The following is a 24,205-nucleotide window of genomic DNA, read 5'->3' on the forward strand; positions in this document are numbered from 1 at the left end:
GGAGCTTAAGCATTTCCTAGTTTAACTAATGGAGTATGTTTAAGTACTGGCTTTCTTCTGCTTTCAACTGCTCTTGTATTGTTATAGTGTTTTCATAGATACATGCTGCTGTTCACCATATGGAATATTATGTACACTTTAATATTAGTATATTTATGATGTTATATTTCATTATTATTATTATTCTTTATTGTTTTCATTTTGACAATTTCTTATTTTTATTGTTATATTGATATGACAGGTTAACATTTATGATTATTATAATTATTTTATTATAATTAGTGATTATAATATACTTTTTAACAGTGTTTATTGAAATATAGTTATTATTTACTGACTTTATTATCTATAATATATATTTTTTAACCTGTCTCTTATCTGTTTGATTAGTTTAATTTAATATTATCTCTTTATATTCTAATCCATTCCTTGTTTTCATCTATGTTGCTTGAATGTTGGTTTTATTTGATCTCTTACTACTACTGTTTATACAATTTTTTCAGTAGTTTTGCAATAAGTTGTTTATTATTATTTGTTGTTATATGTATTATGTATACACTTGTATGTTGTTATCCCTCTCTCCCCTTTTATACACCACTATGCTTGTATAGATGGAACGGCAATCTCATTCATTAACAAGCAGCTGCATATAGAAGTTGCCGTCCTTAACCAATTTATTATTGACCTATCACATTCAAGCTGGTGGTATATAGAGGTGTATGAGATAGTTCACCACTCACTCTTTGACAAAGTCCCTTGCGGGATGAAACGCGTCAGAGGTTCCTAGCTTTGTGATGTTTGTTCCCTTTTTTTCAATAAATTAGTCGTTTTTTGTTAGAGCTGCGTGTGGTTTCATACTTACCTCAGTGCACCGCTTCTTCGCTTGGCTAGGTGGGGATTTGATAAACACCAACCCACAGCCGCGAGGGCGTCTGGAGTGTAGATAGGTCGAGGTAGCCGGTCGAGGTAGCTGGGTCAGGGTAGGAGAGGTCAGGATGGTCAGTGATACTTGCCGAGGTCTGGATTGGAGAGGTACAGATCGTTGCAGGTACTTTAGCCAAGGTCGGAATTGGAGAGGTGCGGATCGTCGTGGGTAAGCCGGGGTCAGGAGCGGAGAGGTACGGATCGTCGTTGATAAGCCGGGTCAGGAGCAGAGAAGTATGGAATCCAAAAAACAAGCAAGGTCAGGCAACACAGGACAAAACAGGCAAGGCTCAGACAGGAGGCAGGACTGCAGTGAACATGAGGTTATGCTCAGCCAACGTGCCAGAGGGCAGGCTGAGCATATAAGGCAGAACAGTCCAATAAGCTGGGAGCATACTGAGGAGTATGCCTGGCTGTGGTTGGCTGAGGGAGACAGCACAGGTGTATCCTTTTAGACAGAGGAGCAAGGCAGCCTCTGATCGCTTGCCGCACGCTGCACGGCAATGACATCACTGCTCGAGCGAAGCCTGGAGGCGGGACAAGCGGGAACGGCATTTAGTGCCGAGTGCGGTCCGCGCGCGCCCCTAAAAGGAACGCTGGCATTTGCCGGTCCACGTGATGCGCTGCAGGAGGCAGGAGACCCGGTCGCAGGTCTAGGCGAAAGACGAATCCTTACACTCGGTTATGAACAAAGGTAACATAACTGGTAATTATTATCTTAATATATAAAATCGAAAGGTTGGTACTAGCTGCGGTGAATCTGATTGGTCCTCAGCCTCTGGCCAATCAGATTGGTGGGTCTGACGTCACCCAACTGCCACTCTCTTCCCCCGCGGCGCCACGCCCCCCCCCCCACACACACAGTGTCACACACACACACAGTGTCACACACACACACACACACACACACACACCTCTCTCCCCTCCCGGCGCTCATCTCTCCCCTCCCTCCGCTCATCTCTCCCCTCCCTCCGCTCCTCTCCCCTCCCTCCCTCCGCTCACCTCTCCCCTCCCTCCACTCACCTCTCCCCTCCCTCCCTCCGCTCACCTCTCCCTCCGCTCACCTCTCCCTCCGCTCACCTCTCCCTCCGCTCACCTCTCCCTCCCGGCGCTCATCTCCATCCCCGGCGGGGGAACAGGCAGTGGCCAGGCAGGCTGCAAAGATGGCGGCGCCCGGAAGGACCCCCTTCCTCCCTCGCGGTGCCGAGTGAAAAGATGGCGGCGCCCGGAAGTAGAGGTAGGTGTCGAGTGTGTGTCGCTCTAGGTGACGTGTGTGTGTGTGTGTCTGTGACACTGTGTGTGTGTGTGTGTGTGTCTGTGTGTGTGTGTGTGACACTGTGTGTGTGTGTGTGTGACACTGTGTGTGTGTGTGTGTGTCACTGTGTGTGTCACTGTGTGTGTGTGTGTGACACTGTGTGTGTGAGACACTGTGTGTGTGTGTGCCTTTCACGCCCCCCCCTCTGCCTTTCACGCCCCCCCCTCTGCCTTTCACGTCCCCCCCTCTGCCCTTCACGCCCCCCCCTCTGCCTTTCACGCCCCCCCCTGCCTTTCACGCTGCCCCCTGCCTTTCACGCCCCCCCTGCCTTTCACGCCCCCCCCCTCTGCCTTTCACGCCCCCCCTGCCTTTCACGCCCCCCCCCCCTGCTTTTCACGCCCCCCCCTGTCTTTCACGCCCCCCTGCCTTTCACGCCCCCCTCCCTGCCTCCGGGCAACGCCGGCTAGTTATGAATATAAAAAACATAAAAGAGAAAACATATTGGGCCATATTTACAAGAAACTGCTACTCCATAAGACACTTTCAATGCTGGAAGACACCTTACAGCTAATACACTTGAAATATGGCCGTAAGTGGCCATATTTTCTAAGTCGTGCTGGAAGGTCTCGTATGGAATATCACTGGTTAGTAAATATGGCTCTGTCTCTGTAAACACTATATAAATGCATGGCACTCATTCTGCGTGGCAATGGCTTCTTAGACTGCAGCTGAATATTATTAATGTATTCAATCCACTATTCAAAAATTACTTTGATGGTTAATTAATGTATTTCCTTATCGTTGACAAATATGTAACTCAACGAGATGGTCCAATGAGTCAACCATTGACAGCCATCTTAGGTACACTCACTACAAGGTAAGTGCAACATACGTGCAAAGTGACCTATTCCTACCATATTTAATTACATGATTTTAGAAGACGGTCAAGTTCTAAACTGAATGCCTAGAAAATCTCATGAACTTCTCAGTTCTTACCATTGAATTGAGAACTACCTTACTAGGATGCCATCTTTCAATCAGAGATCACAAATCATGCATATTGGATGTGTATTTGCACCTTACTAAGATTGTGTATTGACATCAAATTTACCTTGTATAAATATATTGTTTAGAAAAAAAAATCTTAAATGTACCAAAGTTTGGACCTTGGCAATGCAATAAAATACTCAACATTCATCCCATTTGAGTTTTTTGTTGTATTTATAGAAATCTTAATTTAATTCCAACATTGCTCTGTCAACTTGATTTCAAAATCTCACAAAATATAGTTAGTTGACATTTAACCAAAAGACAACCTTGTACGACTGATATGTTGATCGAAATAAAATGTATCACACCCTACGAAGCATCTGTCATATATCCTCAAATAGATGGCATTACTTCAATAAGTATTTCAGTGTTTACTTTATGTAATATTATTATTTACATGCTCCTTACAACTCCTAAAACGTTTAAAACAGGAATATGAAGACAAAGTTGGACAAGTGTGAGTGTTTTTTGTGTGCAATATGTCCTCCATTACAAGCCAACTCAACTGCACCACACCACCAGTCTACAAAATGGCTGCCAACGCCTCTCACACTTTTCTAGCCTAACCACAATGTTGTTCATGAAACCAATGGTATTGTTGGAAAGGGTTGGCAAGTCCCTAAGATTACTATCCAATGGCAAATAAAAAATTACAGAATATGTGCTGGCTTTTTCTAAGCAAAGTCTTCGTCTTTTTCCTTCTTCTAAAACAAGATGGCAGCGAAAAAAACCAGCAGCCTCACTGTGGTGTTGACATGACTAATAGGAGCGCTGGGAACAAGAGGCCCTGCCCCCTCTTCCGCCACCAGCTGCCTTCCTGCGAATTCCCTCCTCCCCATCGCGAGATCAGAGGCGGACGCTTTGAGCTGCACGTATACCAAATTCACAGTACTCTTCGCACGCGCCGCTTCTTCCGCGGCCGGCACTTTTTCCCGTTCTGTCGCAGTGCCAACCGCGATAATATAAGGGACGCTAATTATTCCCCACAATTCAGGGGCGTGCTTGCCAGGAAATATTAATGTTTACCCCCAACCAATTACATACTATGTGAAGCGCCAAACAACTTTAGAGCAGGGGGAACTATTTTCTCAGGAATACTGTACGTGTCCTCCAATGACAGTTGGAATAACGTTCTCCAGCCGCGGAAGGATATATCGGCGTTCGCGTCAGAAGCCGCAGCTGGATCACTAGTGCTCAAGGAGCTCTTAATAGCTTGGAGAGGAGGCGGTTTGGTTCGTGCTTGATTGACATCCGCGCCGATCAATCGCTGAGAAGAGCTCGGTAGGATTGCACGCCGCTTGCCAATAGTAAGTTGGGGGGCGTAGCTTTGACGGTTCGCGTGCTGTGTTTGTCTGTCCTGGAGTAGTAGTAGTATGAGGCAGTGAGAGGTACAGTTGCGGAGAGAGAGCGCAGCGCTGGGACGGTTTTATACTTTAAACAAATTGCGCACAAAATACGGGGCGGTGGGAAGAGCAAACGAAAACCTGGGAGAGTGTACGAACTGAGCACCGGGCCAGGAGTTTGTAGCGAGGCTGTGACCGGTGAGTACCGGGGGTCAGTGTGGGAGTGACGGCAGCCGCTCCGCGCTGTGTGAGATGTAACGGTTTCTCTGGGCCGGAACCTGCAGCGTTAGTGTCCGGTCTCCGGAGCAGCCCTTTTCTCGGGGCGCAGCGCCTTTGTGTTTATACCGCGGCGTGTTCCTGCCACGGAACTGCTCCTAAACAGCATCTCTATACATTCATAGTGAGGGGGAGGGACCCGGCCGCAGTCAGGCTTCTGTGTTTATTATAAGGAAACTGTGTGTGTGTAGAGATATACACACACACACACCGTATTCTGTTAGTGAATATCTGCTCACTTTCAGTTGGGGGTGGGATATGTAAGGATAACACTTGCCTGCCCACCCATGTTAATGTTTAGCCAGCTGATCACCCAGTTGTTAAACCCAATGCATGTTGACAACTGTCCAAGTCTCTCATTGCCAGTACTATCCTTAGCATTGCAAGGGTTGGGGAGAACTCCCCATTTGGGTTGGGGAGTACTCCCCTTTTCCCCCCTCTTTAATACACACTGGTTTTGCAGGTCGGCTACGCTACGGCCCGATGTGGGGTGTTTCACCCCGATCTGGCGTTAACTGTCATTCCAGTCCATGGCTGTTACCGCTGGATTGGGTTCAACTGCTCCTGAATCCTGGCGATGGTGTAGTAGCAAACACAGTGGGTTAATGAGCTCATTATTGGTTTGTGACTTGTTTTTTCCACCGTGTTTTTCACATTTAAGGGCAGGTGAAAATGGTGCTAACGCACCATGATAATCAGCACATCCTGGTCGGGCAGAGGTTTGTCGGTGTGTCGGGGAATAATTTGCAGCTGGATGGGGATCACATCTCCGAATGGCCATGGCAAAGCGGCGTAATCAGAGCCGCCTCACACAAAGATATTGCCAGGACCGACTTGAAGGTAAGTGCGCTATTAGATGACACAACTGCTCTAATATATTAAAGTTAATGCGAGGTGTGATAGCAGTCAGACAGGGTTTGTGTGACTGTCCGATGAAACATCCCGTCGAGGGCAGGGGGGGTTGCTTTGTGGTTGGCAAACCCTGTGGAGGTCAGTTATGGAATATTATTTCTGTAAAACAGGTGGGTAACCTATTTTTCAATATAGGCACAGGTGTGGTGAATGAGAAGTGAAAATCGCCACACCATGTAAAAATTGAGAAATTAGGTTGCTCAATCGAACATTTAATACACACTGTTCGTCTGTTTCACTCACCTCCGCAATATCCCCTGCTGCTGGTTCACTTTGTTTTCGAATCACCCACTTATCCATCTCGGGGAGAAATTGGAATTTTTTATAAAAAATACCAGTTCAAGGACGGGTCTAGACTCCAACTGAAGGCAGAGGGGAGTATTGGATGGCTGTGCTGCGTCAATTACTCATTCAGAAAGCGGAAACCAGCTCACGCCGCCAGGAAAGTTTATTTTGCTGTGGGAGCTGGCAAACTCATTCACCAAACTTTCATGGCCAATTCGCCGCGATTGGCGACAGTTGCTCACCTCGGCTGTAAAATATATACAGGCATACCTCGCATTAACGTACGCAATGGGGACCGAAGCATGTATGTAAAGCGAAAATGTACTTAAAGTGAAGCACTCCCTTTTCCCACTTATCGAGGCATGTACTGTACTGCAATCGTCATATACGTGCATAACTGATGTAAATAACGCATTTGTAACAGGCTTTGCACCATGAAAACAAGCTTTTGTCCATGACATACTTGGTATGTCAATTGGGCCCCTGGTGTGCACAGGCCCTTGACATACCAGATGTCATAAGGGAACTCTAAAGGTTTGGTTAAAATTGAATATATTTCCAAATCATTAAGCTAATATGGATATGTTTTCAATTGCATACAGAGATCCTGTAAGCTGGGAACCCAAGCCCACCACACCATATATAATCGTATCAAAAAGCAGTGCTATTGAGATTGTGACCTCGTAATATAACATGACAAAAAGCCTCTGCATATATTTCAGTTGTACAAATATGGATTTTCACCTAAGTGAGCCTTTTGGGCACCAATCCTAAGAAAAGACATTATGGAACTAGAGAGAGTGCAGAGAAGAGCCACCAAATTAATACAGGGGATGGACAATCTAACTTATGAGGGAGGCTAGCTAAATTAGATTTATTTATGTTAGAAAAGAGGCGTCTAAGAGGGGATATGATAACTATATACAAATATATTCGGGGACCATACAAGGAGCTTTCAAAAGAACTATTCATCCCGCGGGCAGTACAAAGGACTCGGGGCCATCCCTTAAGGTTGGAGGAAAGGAAATTTCACCAGCAACAAAGGAAAGGGTTCTTTACAGTAAGGGCAGCTCAAATGTGGAATTCATTACCCATGGAGACTGTGATGGCAGATACAATAGATTTGTTCAAAAAAAGGTTGGACATCTTTTTAGATGGGAAAGGTACAGGGATATACCAAATAAGTATACATGGGAAGGATGTTGATCCAGGGATTAATCCGACTGCCAATTCTTGGAGTCAGGAAGGAATTAATTTTTCCCCTTAATGGGGTTTTTTGTTTGCCTTCCTCTGGATCAATAAGTATAGATATAGGATAAGGTATCTGTTGTCTAAATTTAGCATAGGTTGAACTTGATGGATGGAAGTCTTTTTTCAACCTCATCTACTATGTACCCCTTCAACATGCCATTTCCGTTACTGCTCCTTTAAATGGTCTTGTTTTTTGTTAGTGTTAGGTTTTTATTACATCCTTTGTTCTCGTGTCTTCCAAGTGTAGAACCCAAAGTGCTTAGCATCTGAAATAGCTCCTACGTGTATAGGTGGATAACGTGATTTGTTCAACAGGACATGAAGTAACATTGTATTTGTACATGCCTCCTTGGGACCTGTCATTCTGTTGTTCACATACATGTATCTGTATATCAGTTGCACCAGCAATGCCTTCACTATACAGCCACCAAAGAAGTTAATACTGTTACGTAGCTAAAGTTTGTTGGGTCTTCAGACTCTAATTTTGGTGGGTTTAGACCGCAATCCAGGCTAAATATCTTTATTTTTACTACGTGGGAACTATATGGTCTTCCTGAGCTGAACTGTTATTTTGTGTTTCAGGGTACCCCTGGTTTCTAAGATACTTAAAGTTTTTTCTACCTGTGTTCTCCCTTGAGATTTAAATGTACGTCCAAAAGTAAGTGCGGAGCGACGGCTTGGTCGCGATCGCTGGAAGTCCTCTCAATTTGATTTTTCCAGTGACCGCAGCCTTCCGTCGCTGTCGCCGGCACTATAAGCGTAGCCTAAGATACCTAAAGGTTTTTCTACCTGTGTTCTGCCATGACATTTAAACGTACGTCCAATTGGAAGCTGCAACTGTTGCGGCTTCCAATTGAATCCTGGGACCCACAAGATTTGGTGGCCGTATTACGTTCCCCAACGAGGTGGAGAACACGGTAACTAAACCGGTACGTTGTATTTTGGGTGTTTCAGGAGCTGAAAAGAACAGTTCTGTTTGAAGGACCCCACGGTTGCAGTGCTGTACAAATCAAAAGGCAAAGGCAGAGTATGCAAGACTGCTGCTGTAAATTTAAGTGTGTAGTGTCGGGTTGTTGTTGTTGTTGTTGTTGTTGTTTTTCCCTCTGAATTCCCTTTGCAAGTAGTGTACAGTTGTTCTTGTTGTTCCTACCTTTGCCTTCCCCCAGCAGTTCTGCACTTGGAAGTTAGTGGCTTCTTCCTCCGCTCTGGCTCTATGCACCGTGCTATTTGCCTTGAGATAGGGGTGGATTTGCTTATTAGTGTAAAATTAATGCTAATGCAGAGCATTCTTAGTGGTTTCTCCTGTACATATAAGGTGGGGAGTGCCCATCTCACGTTGGCTGTGTATTGTGCTACAGTATGTAAAGGGGTTGTAACTTTGTCAAACACGTGTGTGTCTGTATTTACAGTGTCGAGCGAGCAAAGTGATTGGACAAGCTTTGCTCGGTTCAATATTTAAAGGTGCAGTACTAATTAGCATTGTGTTGAGTTGCATCAAAGGGAAAGCCTTCCTACCCATATACATATGATATCCTAATTAAATCTGTTTAGTAGCTTGACATTTTATGTCCAAAACCCTAACTAAGAAATGGCAGATGTGTATGTAGGCCTATACAATATTATTTTTTTTTAATTTTTTTTCCCCATTGGGGTTTCGGCCAAGGTTTGCAACTAGGCTCTACAGTAATTCCAGTAATAAAAGCAGGGTAAAAATTACCGTTTTAAGCGTGCCTTACTTTTTTGACTTAATTATATTATGAAATGTAAAAACAATATTACTGTTTTTCTGTCTTTTTTTTTTAAATGAACCATAAATAGTAACAGAATGGCAGCTGCTGTAAACAGTTGGCTGCATTTTTTGAAGTGACACCATTGTTTATGTAAGTAGCACGGGTGTAATTATTAAGGGATCTGGATTTTTGTTTGTGTTGCATCAGAATAAAGGGACACAATTTTTAGAGCTTTTAAAACTGAATATTGATGGCATAGTGTGTGGATATGAGTGTTTTGGGCTTGACAAGTTATTTTCGCCATTTTGATGTGCAAATGTTGAATTGAAGAGCATTTTTATTAACAAAACCAAAAAGAATATGATGTGGTAAAATGGTTTTCAAAACACATCTTAATGAATTTGTATTTTTTAATGATTTGCAAGGTTTTGTTATATACATTTCCTTGCAAGGCCCGGGCATCGTACACTTTACATAGAATTCAAAAAGAAATATTAAACTCCAGCCCGGTGGAACCTACAAAAATATTATATAAATGGCATTACCCCTGAGTCATACCTGAAAAGGCAAACTACTCCCTTTTTGTAATACAAACAAAGCATTTATTCTCTTAAATTGGTAGCGTTTAACAAAGCGCTTCAGTGTAGTTACTTAAGATCTAATGGTGAAGAGGGAATTGTGGTTCCATACTCACGCTGCTAATGCCTGTGTGCTGGTAAACTCCTCCCTCGGGGGATGGTCCAGCCACTCTGTGCTTTACTTTCATTTTGAGCTCTGCTTTCATTGGGTGGGAGACAAAAAGGAAATGATGCAGCCAATGTGCAAATCTGATGGACCCACTGACATTTTAATGCCGTGTCTTCTAATTTATTAGATTTATTTATGTTTGCATAGTACTTCGCTTGAAGTGTTTCCAGGAGGTATGACAGGCGCACAATCAGTTTTTGATGAAACCAGTCTTTTTTTTTAATAACAATTATAATACTTTAACGTGAACATTTAACTTAATCTAAAATGTATTTTTTCATGTTTTTTCTCCAATGAGATTATTCAATCCGCACCTACTTCCAGTCATGTGTAAGCATAACATTCATATTTGATTTTGTGCTTCGTATAGCACTGAAGAGTGATATTGATACGCCGTTATGTATGATTTATGCGTTCTGTTAAAACTGATACAAACAGCTGTCTATCATTTATCGATTTTATTTGTTTCCCATGTACTGTTTAAAAAATTATCTATAATTCACAATTTAACAAACATTTGTGGTACATGTCGTGGGTTGAATAAACTTTGCAACAAACATTAAGTCAAGGACCGAAAAAAAATATCTTGCAACAAATCCATTGGTGTGACTCGCAATTATTAAAGGGAAGAAAAGAATAGGCCGCATGATCGCGATCTAGGCATCATCCATTCCCCCAATACCCACGATACTCCCCCCTCACTCCTGCCTATAGTCCATCTGAAATATGATTATAATTTTTGTGACATACTCTGTTGTGGCATAATCTACAAAATACGGCGACCTCAATGTTGTAGGACCTATAATTTATTGTAAGATTAAACTTTCAAAAGCTGTACCAACACATTTTCTTAACCAAGTGAAATGTAAATATCCTAGTGCTGTTTTAGGAGCTTAGAACACAACAGTTAAAGGTTGACCAGGTAACATGCAGGATATTAAACGTAGTTTATTGTCTGGACCATCAGATTGTGTTCCTCACCTCAGCAAATAGGTAGAGAGTGTGTAGTTGCACCTTTCCAGCATACCAATTGTTTTCTGTTTTTTTTTTTTCTGTCATCAGATCAGCTGCCACTAATGGCTTTCCTGTGGAGCGGCCCTGTCGTATTTTGATTAGCTGGGAACTTTAGATTTCCCTGCTACATTACAAGAATGAGTGAGGAGGAGAAGGGAATACATGCATGGCATTGTATATAAGGAGTTTGTGCTGGGCATAGTACTGGATACTAGAATAAGGGAAGCATGTTGTCTAAGGATTAGTCTAGCAGCTGTGCACTTGAATAGATTGGAGTGTGGAGGGGGATGGTATTGAGGAAATTACAGTATAAAGCTCAAAGATGAAGAAAAACCCTCAGTATATAGTGAAATAACGGTCTACATGTCCAACAGGCTCCATAAGCCTGTTTCACTCTCCAAACCATCACTCTTTATCCACAAATAACCTGTGAAGATTCTCTATTATTATAATAGATATATTTTAGTTACATTTGAGTAGAAACTGTATTCTGCAAGCATATAAACACTGTTACATTTCAATAGGGTTGTGACATCGCATTTCCCTTTCTGCCTCCAGGTTTGTGTGGAATTTGATGAAGAGCCATGGCAAAAGAGATCATGGATAGAAGTTTACAGCAGGGAAGTGAAGGTTTTCCTAGTGGAGCACAGCTTGGTATTGGCTGACCGGAAATCCCCCAGTAACCCGGGTGAAACTGTTCAATGGCCTGCAATGGTATGTATCTTTACATTCCCCACTTTAATTCATTATCTTTCCTGGGCAACCGTTGACCTTTTTTCTGATTAATATATGCTAGCAACTTCTAACTTTATTTTTGTGTTCTGTGCTAGTTGGGTGGAAGGGGGGGGCTCATTGAGTAAAGGCACTGACTGAAATCCATGACATTTACTTTAATGTGGCCTTGTCACAGGGAGCAGACACTGCTATTTGAACAAGTTACTATCTGCCTGTGCCTCATAAACCAAACCGATTGTAAACTCGTCAGGACAGGGACGGTCTGTAATATTCTAATATTCTGTGTACAGTGCTGCATACCATGTGCTGTATTGTAAGTGTGAAGCGCTTCGAGTCCTGTTTGGGCTTAATCCCTATATAGTAACTATTTATTTTTTATTTTTTCACGGTTGAGTATGATGAAACTGAGATTGTCGTCATTTTTGTGTTTCTCGGTGTATAATTAATTGATGTCAGTTATGGTTCACTTGGATCTGAATCTCCAAGATCTCAAATATCACGTTCTAACACAACATGAGTCTCGTTGGAGTGAGCTAGTGTATGTCACCTGGTCTTCACATTTCAAACTACACATCATGGTGGAATTGGGGCTGGAAGTCTGCAAAAAAAAATACTCTGCAATTAATTAATTGTGAGCTGGTTTTGGATCCACTTTCCCCCACCTGATGCCAGTGTGAGTATTAAAGCGGGGGGGGGGGGTTAGGTATGTGGGGGTGGGGGGGACAACGAATTGGGGTTGGTAAAATATATATCAATATACGAAAAACAAGTTTGTGTAATTATCCTGTTCCTGGAACTGGTTTATGCAGTTAGACATGTCCTGTGTTCTTGGTACTCATGTACCACTTATCCAGGGTGATCATCGAGGGGTTTATTGTATTTTTTTTAAAGTTTTTGCAGGACGTTTGCATGGCAAATCCTGCTGCTTCTTCTCGCTTGCTTCCCATCTGCAATAAGCGCAGATTAGAAAGGGTTATTAAAAGAGAAGCCCGAGTCTAATCCTGGGCATGTTGGATAAGGTTCTTTGAAGTCCAATTATTTCAATTTCTTTAAAATTATCAATTGAGTGGGGTTTAGGAACCATTTGAATTTAGTTCTTGGCACGTTGTTTAGGAATAAACAAGACCAGATACAATTTTAGGGGATAAGAGGTGACATCATACACTAGATTGTGCACAAATATATATAAATATGCAGGGGTTATTCTACCTTTTCTCTCAAGGCAACAGAATCGTAATGACTCAATAATGGTTTTGGATTGTACGTTGTCTCGGTACTGCCTGTTATTTCATTGCTTACATTTGCTTTTGTTTGTACATTTGAGATCTCAAATGTGGAACTGCACCTATATCTAACAGGTGTTCTCTTCTATAAACAGACTTATAAATGCTTGGTGGGCAAAGCGTTTCTGGGATCTAGAACATACATACAGTTCCTTGGGGATAAAAGCAGAGACTTTCTAGCGCAAGACCTTGTGAAGCCTGTTCAGGTAAAAAAAAAAAAAAAAAATGATTTTGTCTTCCACCTCACCGAATCTATATCTCTCCCCCCCCCCCTTCTTCTTTTTTTTTTTTTTTTTTTAACACCACCAGTCCCCCTCCCCCCCAGTAATGTTGACAGTTGACAATTTAGGTGCTGAATCTCAAAGCTCCTAAGCAGATCAGCTGTAAACTCCCGCTCAAGTCAAAAGTAGTTTCCTTTTCCAGCGAATTGAAGTTTGATAGATCTCCTCTGAGCCTACAGAATCGGCCCATTAGTCTAGAACACATGTTTATTTTCAATGATCAGGGTATAGAACTGACAAACCGTTATTTTAATGATTAGGCACAGTCCAAGAAAACAAGCTTGTTGAAATAGGTCAACAGCGTGTACCATGTCCCTACTTAATCTTAAACATTCATACTAAATTTCTTTCAATAGCTTCGAGAGACCTTGAAACAGTTCAAGCTAGAAAACCCAAGTGTTAATAGAGAATTTCAAGATTTGATAAGAAAGAATGTGGACGAAAGCCGTGTATTACAAGGTGGGTATGAAGTTTGTTGGGGTGTGTTTTAAAGGAATTGAATGTTCTTCCTGAAATTGGTGTTTATATAATGAAATATGATTTAAGTATGGGTAATTGTAGTCTTTGGTGATTTGGAAGAAAATATGCAGCAATTCGTAAAATATTTGACAGCCACATGCTTTTCTAATTCTAAGTTTCCGTCACACTGAATCTGACAAAATACAACAATTTGTAAGCTGTAGTTCCATGTACGAATACAATCAATGCACTTTTGTATTCCATTCCAAAGCACACCTAGTAATCTAGTTCGATAGATCAGAAATACCGTTCTACTGTATAGAAGTGTGTCATCGAAGACCAGGTACTTACACATTTTAAAACCGGGTTCATATCACTTAGCAAAGCCAATAAGTAAAATAAATTGTAATTTATTCCGTAGAAACAGGTAAACGCACAAATTGAATTACAATAGGTAGAAGAAAAATACACTTGCTGGGGTTTGGGGTTGAAACACTGACACTGCAGATGGAAATAAAGTCTTTAGTCCTTCCGTTGGTTAACCGGGACTTAGCCCAAAAGGTTCTGGAGCTCAAATCGGCATGAGCCTCCAGCAGCTCCCGCACTTTCCACTCCAAATGGTACTGAAAGTCTGACTTAGGAACTTTTCTGCTTAAAGTCCTGTAGCTGTTTCCTTGCTGTCTCCACGAGGCTTCAATGGGCTTAGAGTCACTTAGAACTTGGAAATCTTGGCAAAAACATTGAATCCCATTGAATCGCTGGGGAAAAACCTGCTCTCTGGGCTGGCTGCTCACTTTTTTTATAACCTTTTCAAAGTCATCCCTACAATATTGCAGCCAATCCGCAGCATGGGAATTTCATCTCCTAGCCACTCACACACTTTGCCAGGTTAGTGAAACCTGGCACCTCCTAGCTTCAGCATGGCACTGGGCATGTGTGACAAAACCGCCATCTTGCTTAGTTGTCATGCAAAGCTCCCGCAGTGCTGGGGCTGCTCTGTCTAGGGAGGTGACAGTTTGCCAGGATGGCCTGTATTTCTTCACAGGCCACTGGCACTTCACACAACCATCCTAATTACTGGCTTTCACACCCCTAGCATCTAGTGTCACTTTGATCTAGGGGCCTAGGAGTAGACTCACCGGCACCAAAGCCCCAGGTGGCTAGGAGATGGAAGACCCTGCCTTATGCTTCATGTATAAAGTCAAACATATTTTAAAACACTGCTGCTTAATAAAATATACTTTCATACATTCTGCTGCTAAAATGTTAGTTTTTTTGGTTTATAAAAACATAACCCTAAACTATTCCCTTTACACTAGCCTATATCCCTTACAAACAGCAAACTGGATCTTCAAACATTTTAACTTTACTTTATTTAAACTCTCTCAGCCTTATTTTAATTAAACCCTCTCAGCTTTATTTTAATTAAACCCTCTCAGCCTTATTGTTGGCTGGAGTAAACGCCAAACCTTTATACTGGGTTTTAGGGGGCCTGGGCAAACACTGGGCACCCCCTCATTACACTTGGGACCTCGATGTAGGTTGCAGGAACACATTAACCCCTTCATGCCCCATTTACCTTTTCTGGTCTATGCTGAAGCAGGACCTACGAGTGGTGAGTCGCAAGAACGATTTTCAAGGTAGGGTTTTGACCGGAGCACTGCGCTTCAATGTAGCTTTGAATCTAACCTAATCCTTGGGTACATTTTTGGGGTCTCCAGTAACTTTGGAACCCCGCTAAATAGACGCAATCTGAAATAAGTTTCTCCATCAAACCTACCCTGAAACTCTCAGCCTGGTCGTCTCCACTTGCTAGCGCTCATGGAAAGGGTACAACATAAAAAAATTACACATGTCGCATATTTTATTACATGGTACAGTAATGCATGCACAATACACGGGTCCAAGAGCTGACACTCTATGACCCCAAACCACAGTTCAGGGGCAACCAAGTGGGATTAGCCTTTATTATAAAGCCTGGTTACCCCCTCACCGTCAGAGTATGGCCCTGTATTAAAATACATTCTGTTCTATAAAGACCCAGAGACTCCTGATCTCCTATCCTAGATAGGACACATTACTATATGTAATTTCTTATCTTGATGCTTTATTTCCTTGTCAAACATTGGTGGATATGGAGCAAATATCTGCATCTGGTTGAGGACAATGACATATGTATAACTCTTGCTCCTTACGTTTGGTGCAGAGCCTACCGCCATCTAAACCTAGCAGATTATTTTGACGCATAGTGGAAGACTTCTGATGCATGTACAACTGGACTGACTATATCCTCCCCTAGCTTATTCTACAACCTCTCCCCAATATGCTCATGAAGCAAATTGGGACAGAAAATGGAGCAAAGCACCTTGGTGTGTGGATTGTCATGTGGAGTGAAAAATGACTTGCTTAGCAGCAATGCGACACTTTATTCACATCTCCCTTGGAGTTAATTCTTACAAATGTGTATCATTTACTTGCATTGTTGTATGCCTCTGATATAGTTAAACCAGCCTTATTTCCCTCAAAGGTGCCAAAAGCTTAATTGGAACAGCAATAAAGGTTTATAGTATGGATCCCTCAACCCAATGGTTTACAGCAACCATAGTGAATGCCACCAGTGCGAGGATTCTGGAGGTTAAGTGTGAGCAGGTAAATGATTCATTTGCTTTGTGGAAGGAGAGATGTTTAATGGGTTTATGAATTCCTGTCATGCACATGTCGGAAGCCTGTATGAATTGTATTAGTCTGAGGTTTAATGCTCGGCCTCTCAGAAGACTAATTGAAAATACAAAAGAACTTCAAGTGAAATGTAGCTTAGGTTAAGTGTTTTTTTAGTTATGGGCCCATCTAAAAATCAGTGTTTAGCTGCGAAAATCTGGTTCTTAAAACACATGGCTTCAGAGTTTACAAAAGCAGCTAAATCTGACTGCAAATAACGTTTTTACGTTTTACTTACACTTGGATCACACCTGTGAATTCAGTAGCATTACGTTTATTTAAGTAACGTTCTGATGGCTGTGGAGCCATGTTCCGGGAACTGTCTGCTGTCATGACGTCATCGAGCGCCCGTTTTTGGTGCGAATTTGCCTGCTTACTACACCATTAGAATTACTGTGTTGCCGTATGCATTGCCTTTACTAACAATGCTTCACACTGCCGGCATGGACAGTTTTGCCCTCAGACGGCGCCTGGTCTCTGCGCATGCGCGATGACGCACATTGCGTCATGACGTCATCGTGAGCCCGTTTTTGTCGCGAATCTGCCTACAGAAAAGAGGGTATTTAATGGATGGTATTACACTATATTTTATCCTTGAAAAAGAATGCTGTGACGTTCGAAACACGTTGGATGGGTCTTTTGTCACATTAAAATTCCCTTTTATTCTATTTTTGATTCTGGGTCCTTCCTGCTCTGTTTCTACTGTATGGTGACTGAGTAACACTATTCCCCATGCTATTATAAATAAATGTCAGCTGTACTCCTAAATCTCTGCATTTGGAAGGCCCTTTGCATAGAGAACTCGTGCGAAACTCTGAAAGCACCACTTGAAGCACACAGCATGGCCAGAGATTGTCCATAGACCTCTTCATGGGCAGGGCTAATCTTCACTTTTGTATATGCACAATAGTTTTAATGAAGTTTCTCTTTGTACAAATTGTGCTTATTGCAGCTTTTGTTAAAGCTTTGTATGTCTGTAATCTGTAGTGGGACTGCGGCTTTTGATTCTTCAGTGTGAGAGGGGTCAGCACATTATCGATGGGTAATAATACTTTGCTGGTCCCTCCTTGTTGGTTCTGCAGGGTTTACTTTTTCTAAAAGTTTTTACCAAATGTTAATGTTTCCATAAATTAAAGGTGTTTCTTTTGTTGTAAGGTTCCAGCTTTAAAATGTGTTGACCCATCGCTGATACATGTCGATATTGTGCACACCAGCTGTGAAAGAAACGGTAAGACGTTTTGATGGAACACTTTCACTCAGTCAGCATTTTCTCCATTGCTCAAAAGCTAACTTCGTTATTGTTAAATGCATCAGGTAAATCCAGGAAATCTCTGGCTCCAAAAAGAATCTGCCCGGACGAGGAAGAAAAGTATGACGCGAAACAAAATCGTGTTGAACAGGTAAATTGTTTGCTGCAAATTCCTCTCTTGATCTATACATGCGTTTTTAGGAAAAAAAACAAATGTAAGGTAAATTATTTTAAGTTTAAAAAAAAAATGAATAATTCCTGTGGCGGCTGCTTTTCTTAACCCTTTGGGCACCGGAGGGGCCACGGCCATTCCAGCAAACTTCGATCACGTTACTGCTCCATAGAGCGGTCACGTGGTTGTGCATCACTTATTCCAGAACTGAAGGTGGTGTCCTTCCATTGCGCTGCATTACAGATCGTGTCCTGGGCGAAGGGCAAGGTCTCCCCTGGAAAACAAGCACTCCTTGGGCATGATGTGGCCACTACGTCCCAGGAATCCTGTAGTGCCAAACCAAATTACAAGGTGGCTAGGTCTTGGGGCACCCAAAGGGTCAAAGGGCATACACATATTTTGACACTTGTATAAATATACAAGCTATTTATTTTTTTAAGTAATAACTTTTGAGCAGTGATTCCTTTTGGGTATAAAACATGAAGTAAACCTGGTTTTGTTTAGTAGTTGATCCTTTTTATGCTATTTTGTATTCCAAATGGTTTAGGTGCCTGTAAGGGACTCGGCGCAGAAAGCGAGCTTCCTTACATATTCCAGAGATGATGGCAAAACATTAGTGGTGGTTGACAACCCAAAATCCTCAAACTCACTGTTCAACTCAATGAAAAAACCCTTGGATGGTTTCAAAGCAGATCAACAAATGGTGAATATAAATGTAAAAGTATACACCTACTTTTCTAATCTGTCTGTAAAGATCAATATGACCAACATTGGGCTCTTGCAGGCTGTAGACACACCTGAATTACTCTTGCATGTAACTGGCAATATGGGACTGACCATGTCGTATACTTCACAGAACAGATGTACGTCAAACGTAACCTTTCGCACTCTGAAGAGCTCTACACGGATATAGCTATAGATGTCCAGAATCTCATAATACTTGGTGTAATGAACATTTCTTCTATTTCTAAATAAGACATTCTTGAAACCTGGAAGTAGTTGTCTAATCTGCAGTGACAGCAGTTATTTTTTTTTTTTTTTTTTTTTTAAATCAAATTTTAATATATACATCTGAAGTTTGTGGGGTTGTAGATGTGGCCAATCAGATTCGTCCGTGGGTCTGGCCGCCCACCCGCGACTCTCATTGGCCAAGAGGGTAAGCTCCACTGTGACACACACACAGACATTGGTCCCTGTGTCCGCCCGCCCATAGTCGGGCTCACACACGACTCTCATTGGCCTAAAGGTACAGTGACATCACTGACACACACCTACTTCACTGTCACTGACACACCATACCCCCAGAGAACCCCTGCGGAGTCCAAGGTAAGTTTCAGCCATCTCACACTGTCACCCCTGTCCACACACACTCACTGTCACCCCTGTGTACACACACACACACCTGTGTGTACACACACACACTCACACCTGTGTACACACACACTCACACCTGAGACCAGCCTTCTTCACCTAATAAAAACGGCGTTCTCCCTTAACTTTAAAAAATGCACTTCCGTCATCTTCAGCTCCGCACACACGCCCGGCCGGACCGCACACACGGCTGCCCGACACTCCCTGTAGCCGTGCAGCTTGCTTCACACACGGCCGCCATAGCCTGCACTCTCCCTTAAGTTGCACAAAAATCACACAGCCGCACGGACCTCACACACGGCCGCACGGACCTCGCACACGGCCGCACGGACCTCGCACACAGCTGCACGGACCTCACACACGGCCGCACGGACCTCACACACAGCCGCACGGACCTCACACACGGCCGCACGGACCTCGCACACGGCCGCACGGACCTCGCACACGGCCGCACGGACCTCGCACACGGCCGCACGGACCTCACACACGGCCGCACGGACCTCACACACGGCCGCACGGACCTCGCACACGGCTGCACGGACCTCACACACGGCCGCCATAGCCTGCACTCTCCCTTAAGTTGCACAAAAATCACACAGCCGCACGGACCTCGCACACGGCCGCACGGACCTCGCACACGGCCGCACGGACCTCACACACGGCCGCACGGACCTCACACACGGCCGCACGGACCTCGCACACGGCCGCACGGACCTCGCGCACGGCCGCACGGACCTCGCGCACGGACCTCGCACACGGCCGCACGGACCTCGCACACGGCCGCACGGACCTCACACACGGCCGCCATAGCCTGCACTCTCCCTTAAGTTGCACAAAAATCACACGGCCGCACGGACCTCACACACGGCCGCACGGACCTCACACACAGCCGGCCGACACTCCCTGTAGCCGCGCAGCTTGCTTCACACACCCTGTCTAATTTAACCCACCTCAGACTATCACCCCTGTCTAATTCACTAATTAATTATCAGATAATACTTAAGAGATGACCAATATTTATATAAATAAGTGATTCTTTTGAAGAGTATATTTTTGGGTGATATTTAATATCACATGAGATCCATATTAGATGAATGTTACACCTCTTAAAGGGATAAGTTGGAATCTACATTTTACAATATTAAGTGGCTGCTGTGAGTATCTCCTCACTGTCATTTAATGCCTAAACATATTGTTATTCATTTGCTTCACTGAAAAGGGAATAAAAAAAACATAGATTAATTTCTACATACAGGTAAAAACATATGTTTTTTTTACCTATATGTAGAAATTAATTTGTCTTTACACAAAATGGCTGCTGTGAGAATCTCCTCACTAACTGTCATTTAATGCATACTATAATTTTGGCTCCGCCCCTTATTGACATTTGACCAATCAGAAGTTTCTCAGTCAGTGTGTAGTTGGCCTACATTTATTACTCAGGCAGTGTACTGTACTGTAGTTGTGGTTTTGTTTTTATATCTTTGCTCCAACTGGAACTACTAAAAATGTTCTTTATAAACAACCATTACAATAAACAGACACTTTGCTCATATTTGCTCAACTGCATGTTCATTGTACTGTTTGTTTACAAACAAACTTTTTTCAACAACATCCTTTTTCTTTACATCCCGGGAAAGGCCGGGTATATCACCTTCACTTAATACAAATTTTACAGTTCACAAAATGTCCGCCTTCCCGCGCCGACTTTCACCTAATACAAATTTTAGAGTTCACAAAATGTCCGCCTTCCCGCGCCGACTTTCACCTAATACAAATTTTACAGTTCACAAAATGTCCGCATTCCCGCGCCGACTTTCACCTAATACAAATTTTACAGTTCACAAAATGTCCGCCTTCCCGCGCCGACTTTCACCTAATACAAATTTTACAGTTCACTAAATGTCCGCCTTCCCGCGCCGACTTTCACCTAATACAAATTTTACAGTTCACTAAATGTCCGCATTCCCGCGCAGCTAAAAAAAAATTTGTCCGCCTTTGGCCCCTTAACACGCTGAACACTCCCTGCCACCTTACAACCTTTCTGAAATAATAAAAGCCTTCCTTCACCCCAGCTCATCACTCAATAAAATATAAATATAAACATTCTCCTCCACATCAACGCCGTTCCGTCTGCGCTCTGCAAGCCCGCTTCTGTTACATTTCAGCCTGTCCAAAATTAGCTTTTTCAAAATGTCCGCCTTCCCGCCCCCACCTTCACCTAATAAACATTTGACAGTTCACAAAATGTCCGCCTTCCCGCGCAGCTACAAAACAAATGCCCGCCTGTGGCCTGAACACTCCCTGCCACCTTAGAACGTTTGTTAAATAATAAAAGCCTTCCTTTACCCCAGCTCACCACTCAATAAAATATAAACCAATCTCCTCTGCATCAACGCCGTTCCGTCTGCGCTCTGCACGCCCACTACTGATGTCCGTCTGCGTTTCCTCAGTGCTCCACTCCCTAAGCTTACCCTGTCTGCGCACCGCACGGCCGCTACTGATGTCCGTCTGCTTTTCATTAGCGATACACTCCCTCTGCTTACCCTCATCCACACCTTACATCAACACTAAGTTTTCATCAGTCTCCAAGTACATAATAATAAAATTTTTCTTAACACTCCCTCTTAAAGTTTGCACAAATATTTCACTCACCCCCCCCTCCCATCTGATTTCACCCCCCCTCCCATCTCTTTTCACCACCCCCCCTCCCATCTCTTCACCCCCCATCTCTTTTCACCACCTCCCCTCCCATCTCTTTTCACCCCCCACTCTTCTTCCCCCCCGCCCCCACTCCTCTTCTTCCCCCCCGCCCCCACTCCTCTTCTTCCCCCCCGCCCCCACTCCTCTTCTTCCCCCCCGCCCCCACTCCTCTTCTTCCCCCCCGCCCCCACTCCTCTTCTTCCCCCCCGCCCCCACTCCTCTTCTTCCCCCCCGCCCCCACTCCTCTTCTTCCCCCCCGCCCCCACTCCTCTTCTTCCCCCCCGCCCCCACTCCTCTTCTTCCCCCCCGCCCCCACTCCTCTTCTTCCCCCCCACCCCCACTCCTCTTCTTCCCCTCCCCCACTCCCTCCTCTTTTTAACCCTCCCGTACCCCACTCTTAACAACCACCCTCTACACCCCCCAACCCTTTTTCCCCCAAACACAACTAATAAATTTAACACACTTCCACAGATCGCAAAAAATACGTTCATTTTTCATCAATACTACATTTTACATATATCAGGTAAGTCAGTTAACCATTAAATCCACAATCCACTCAACTCTCCCCTACACCACCCTCACATGCCCCCCTACACCACTCACGTCTACTTTCACCACACTCCCCTCCCCCCTGCACTCCTCTCCCCCCTCCAGTCACCCCCCTCTTTTTCCACACACCCCTCCTCTTTTTCCACACCCCCCTCATCTTTATCCCCCCACCCCCATCCTCTTTTTCACACCACCCCTCCACCCCCTCCTCTCTTCCACTCACCACTCCTACTTCCACAGATCGCCAAAAATACGTCAATTTGCCATCAACACAACATTTAACATATATCAGGTAAGTAAGTTAGCCATTAAAACCCCAATCCACTCCACCCTCCCCTACACCCTTACCTCACATGCCCCCCTACACCACTCACGTCTACTTTCACCGCACTCGCCTCCCCCCTGCACTTTTTCACCACACCCCCCCTACTCTTTTTCAACACACACACCCCCCCTCATCTTTTTCCCACAATACCCCCTCCTCTCCTCCACTCACCACTCCTACACTCCTCTTTATAGCACAAACCTCCCTCCTTTTTTTTTTTACCCATACCTTACCACACTCTTCACAACCCACCCTCTCCACCCCACAAAACTATTTCACACAACCATAAGGAATACATTTAACACACTTTCACAGGTCGCATCAATTTATTTTATCAATTTACATCACAGGCAACTTATTCAAACCCCCCTTTCAACTAATACCTACAAACATGCCCTTCAATTTCAAACGCCTACAATTTCCACTGAGACTCGCATTTGGTATCACCATCAACAAATCACAAGGACAATCAATCAATCACACAAGAACAATCAAGTGCACTGGTATAAACTTACAATAAACATGTTTATCCCATGGACAGTTATATGTGGCATGTTCTATACTCGGAACACCACATTACTTATATATATCTTTGCTCAAAGTGGATCAAAAACATATGTTGTACTTTAATAATATTGAATTCTTATACTTTTTATTTTAAACATCAATTTATTTTATCTATTTACATTCCGGGCAACGCCGGGTCTCTCAGCTAGTTTACAAAATAAGTAATAAAAAAAATGTAAACTTCTATGGTCTCCATTTATTACAAGAATTATTGTCTTTGAGAGGCTGTTTGTATTTAAATGCCTTTGCTACTGGAGGTTTACGGTGAGATAAGATTGTCACTCGTCTTTTTTACAGGCGACGCCAAGTCTTTTCTCCAAACAGTCTGTTCCTGTGGGTTTTGGAGAAGCATTGCTGGGATGCACTGCAACGACTCCTGCCAGCCAAAACCTGGCTCTCCGCGCTACTCCCCCACAAGCAACTACTCCCCCACAAGCCAATTCCCCTCCAAGCTTCGGTGCAGAAACTCCTCAAGGGTGAGAATTGCACATGGATAACATTTCCTCACTGCACTCCTTGCTGTTTCTGTAATTGTTCTGACGTTTGTAAATGTATCTGGTGTCTAAAACCATCTGTGCAATTGTAAAAGATTGAGGCCTCACCCCACGTAACCCATACTCCAATATGCTCAATGGGTAATTTTTCTATTATCTGCTCATGTAGGGCATACTCCCAGGCTATCTGCCCTGTCAGGCACTTTGAGCACATCTTCCACAGGTGGTTACATGGGTCCAACAACTAGCTGTGTGGGATTCACTGTATATTTGTTAAACCGTTTCAGTGCTTCTGTTTAAGTGTTTTCTCATTCACTCTTAATTAGACCAGGGTGGAATATCTTTGTTACACACAAGCTTTCATGCCTTAACCACGAGGAAAACTAATGAGCACATACCTTTTGGTCGATACTGTGTAATAGAGGAGGAAGGGGTGCACCAGCCAATGGTGAACCTCGGAGGAATGTTGTGCTTTTGCGTGCGGCCTTTTTGCTTTTGCTTTTTGCCCCTCC

General features: G+C 43.6%; 1 protein-coding gene across 5 annotated transcripts in view; it reads left to right on the top strand.

Annotated features, from left to right (window-relative positions):
- Positions 1 to 4,363: 4,363 nt before the first annotated feature.
- Positions 4,364 to 24,205, top strand: part of KDM3A (lysine demethylase 3A) — a 47,691-nt gene continuing 27,849 nt past the window's right edge. For 2 of the 5 annotated variants that reach the window (XM_075571734.1, XM_075571761.1), the window contains exons 1-10: positions 4,570 to 4,770; positions 5,510 to 5,688; positions 11,346 to 11,501; positions 12,901 to 13,011; positions 13,443 to 13,545; positions 16,073 to 16,194; positions 17,419 to 17,491; positions 17,578 to 17,663; positions 18,232 to 18,399; positions 23,497 to 23,675. In XM_075571734.1, the coding sequence (XP_075427849.1) occupies positions 5,521 to 5,688; positions 11,346 to 11,501; positions 12,901 to 13,011; positions 13,443 to 13,545; positions 16,073 to 16,194; positions 17,419 to 17,491; positions 17,578 to 17,663; positions 18,232 to 18,399; positions 23,497 to 23,675 (1,166 nt within the window). In that variant the 5' untranslated portion in view covers positions 4,570 to 4,770; positions 5,510 to 5,520. Of the gene's footprint in view, positions 4,537 to 4,569; positions 4,771 to 5,509; positions 5,689 to 11,345; positions 11,502 to 12,900; positions 13,012 to 13,442; positions 13,546 to 16,072; positions 16,195 to 17,418; positions 17,492 to 17,577; positions 17,664 to 18,231; positions 18,400 to 23,496; positions 23,676 to 24,205 lie in introns of those variants that run through there. The other 3 variants (XM_075571753.1, XM_075571744.1, XM_075571770.1) reach the window with 3 other exon arrangements.

Source organism: Ascaphus truei, chromosome 1, assembly GCF_040206685.1.
Source record: "Ascaphus truei isolate aAscTru1 chromosome 1, aAscTru1.hap1, whole genome shotgun sequence".
Lineage (NCBI taxonomy): Eukaryota > Metazoa > Chordata > Amphibia > Anura > Ascaphidae > Ascaphus > Ascaphus truei.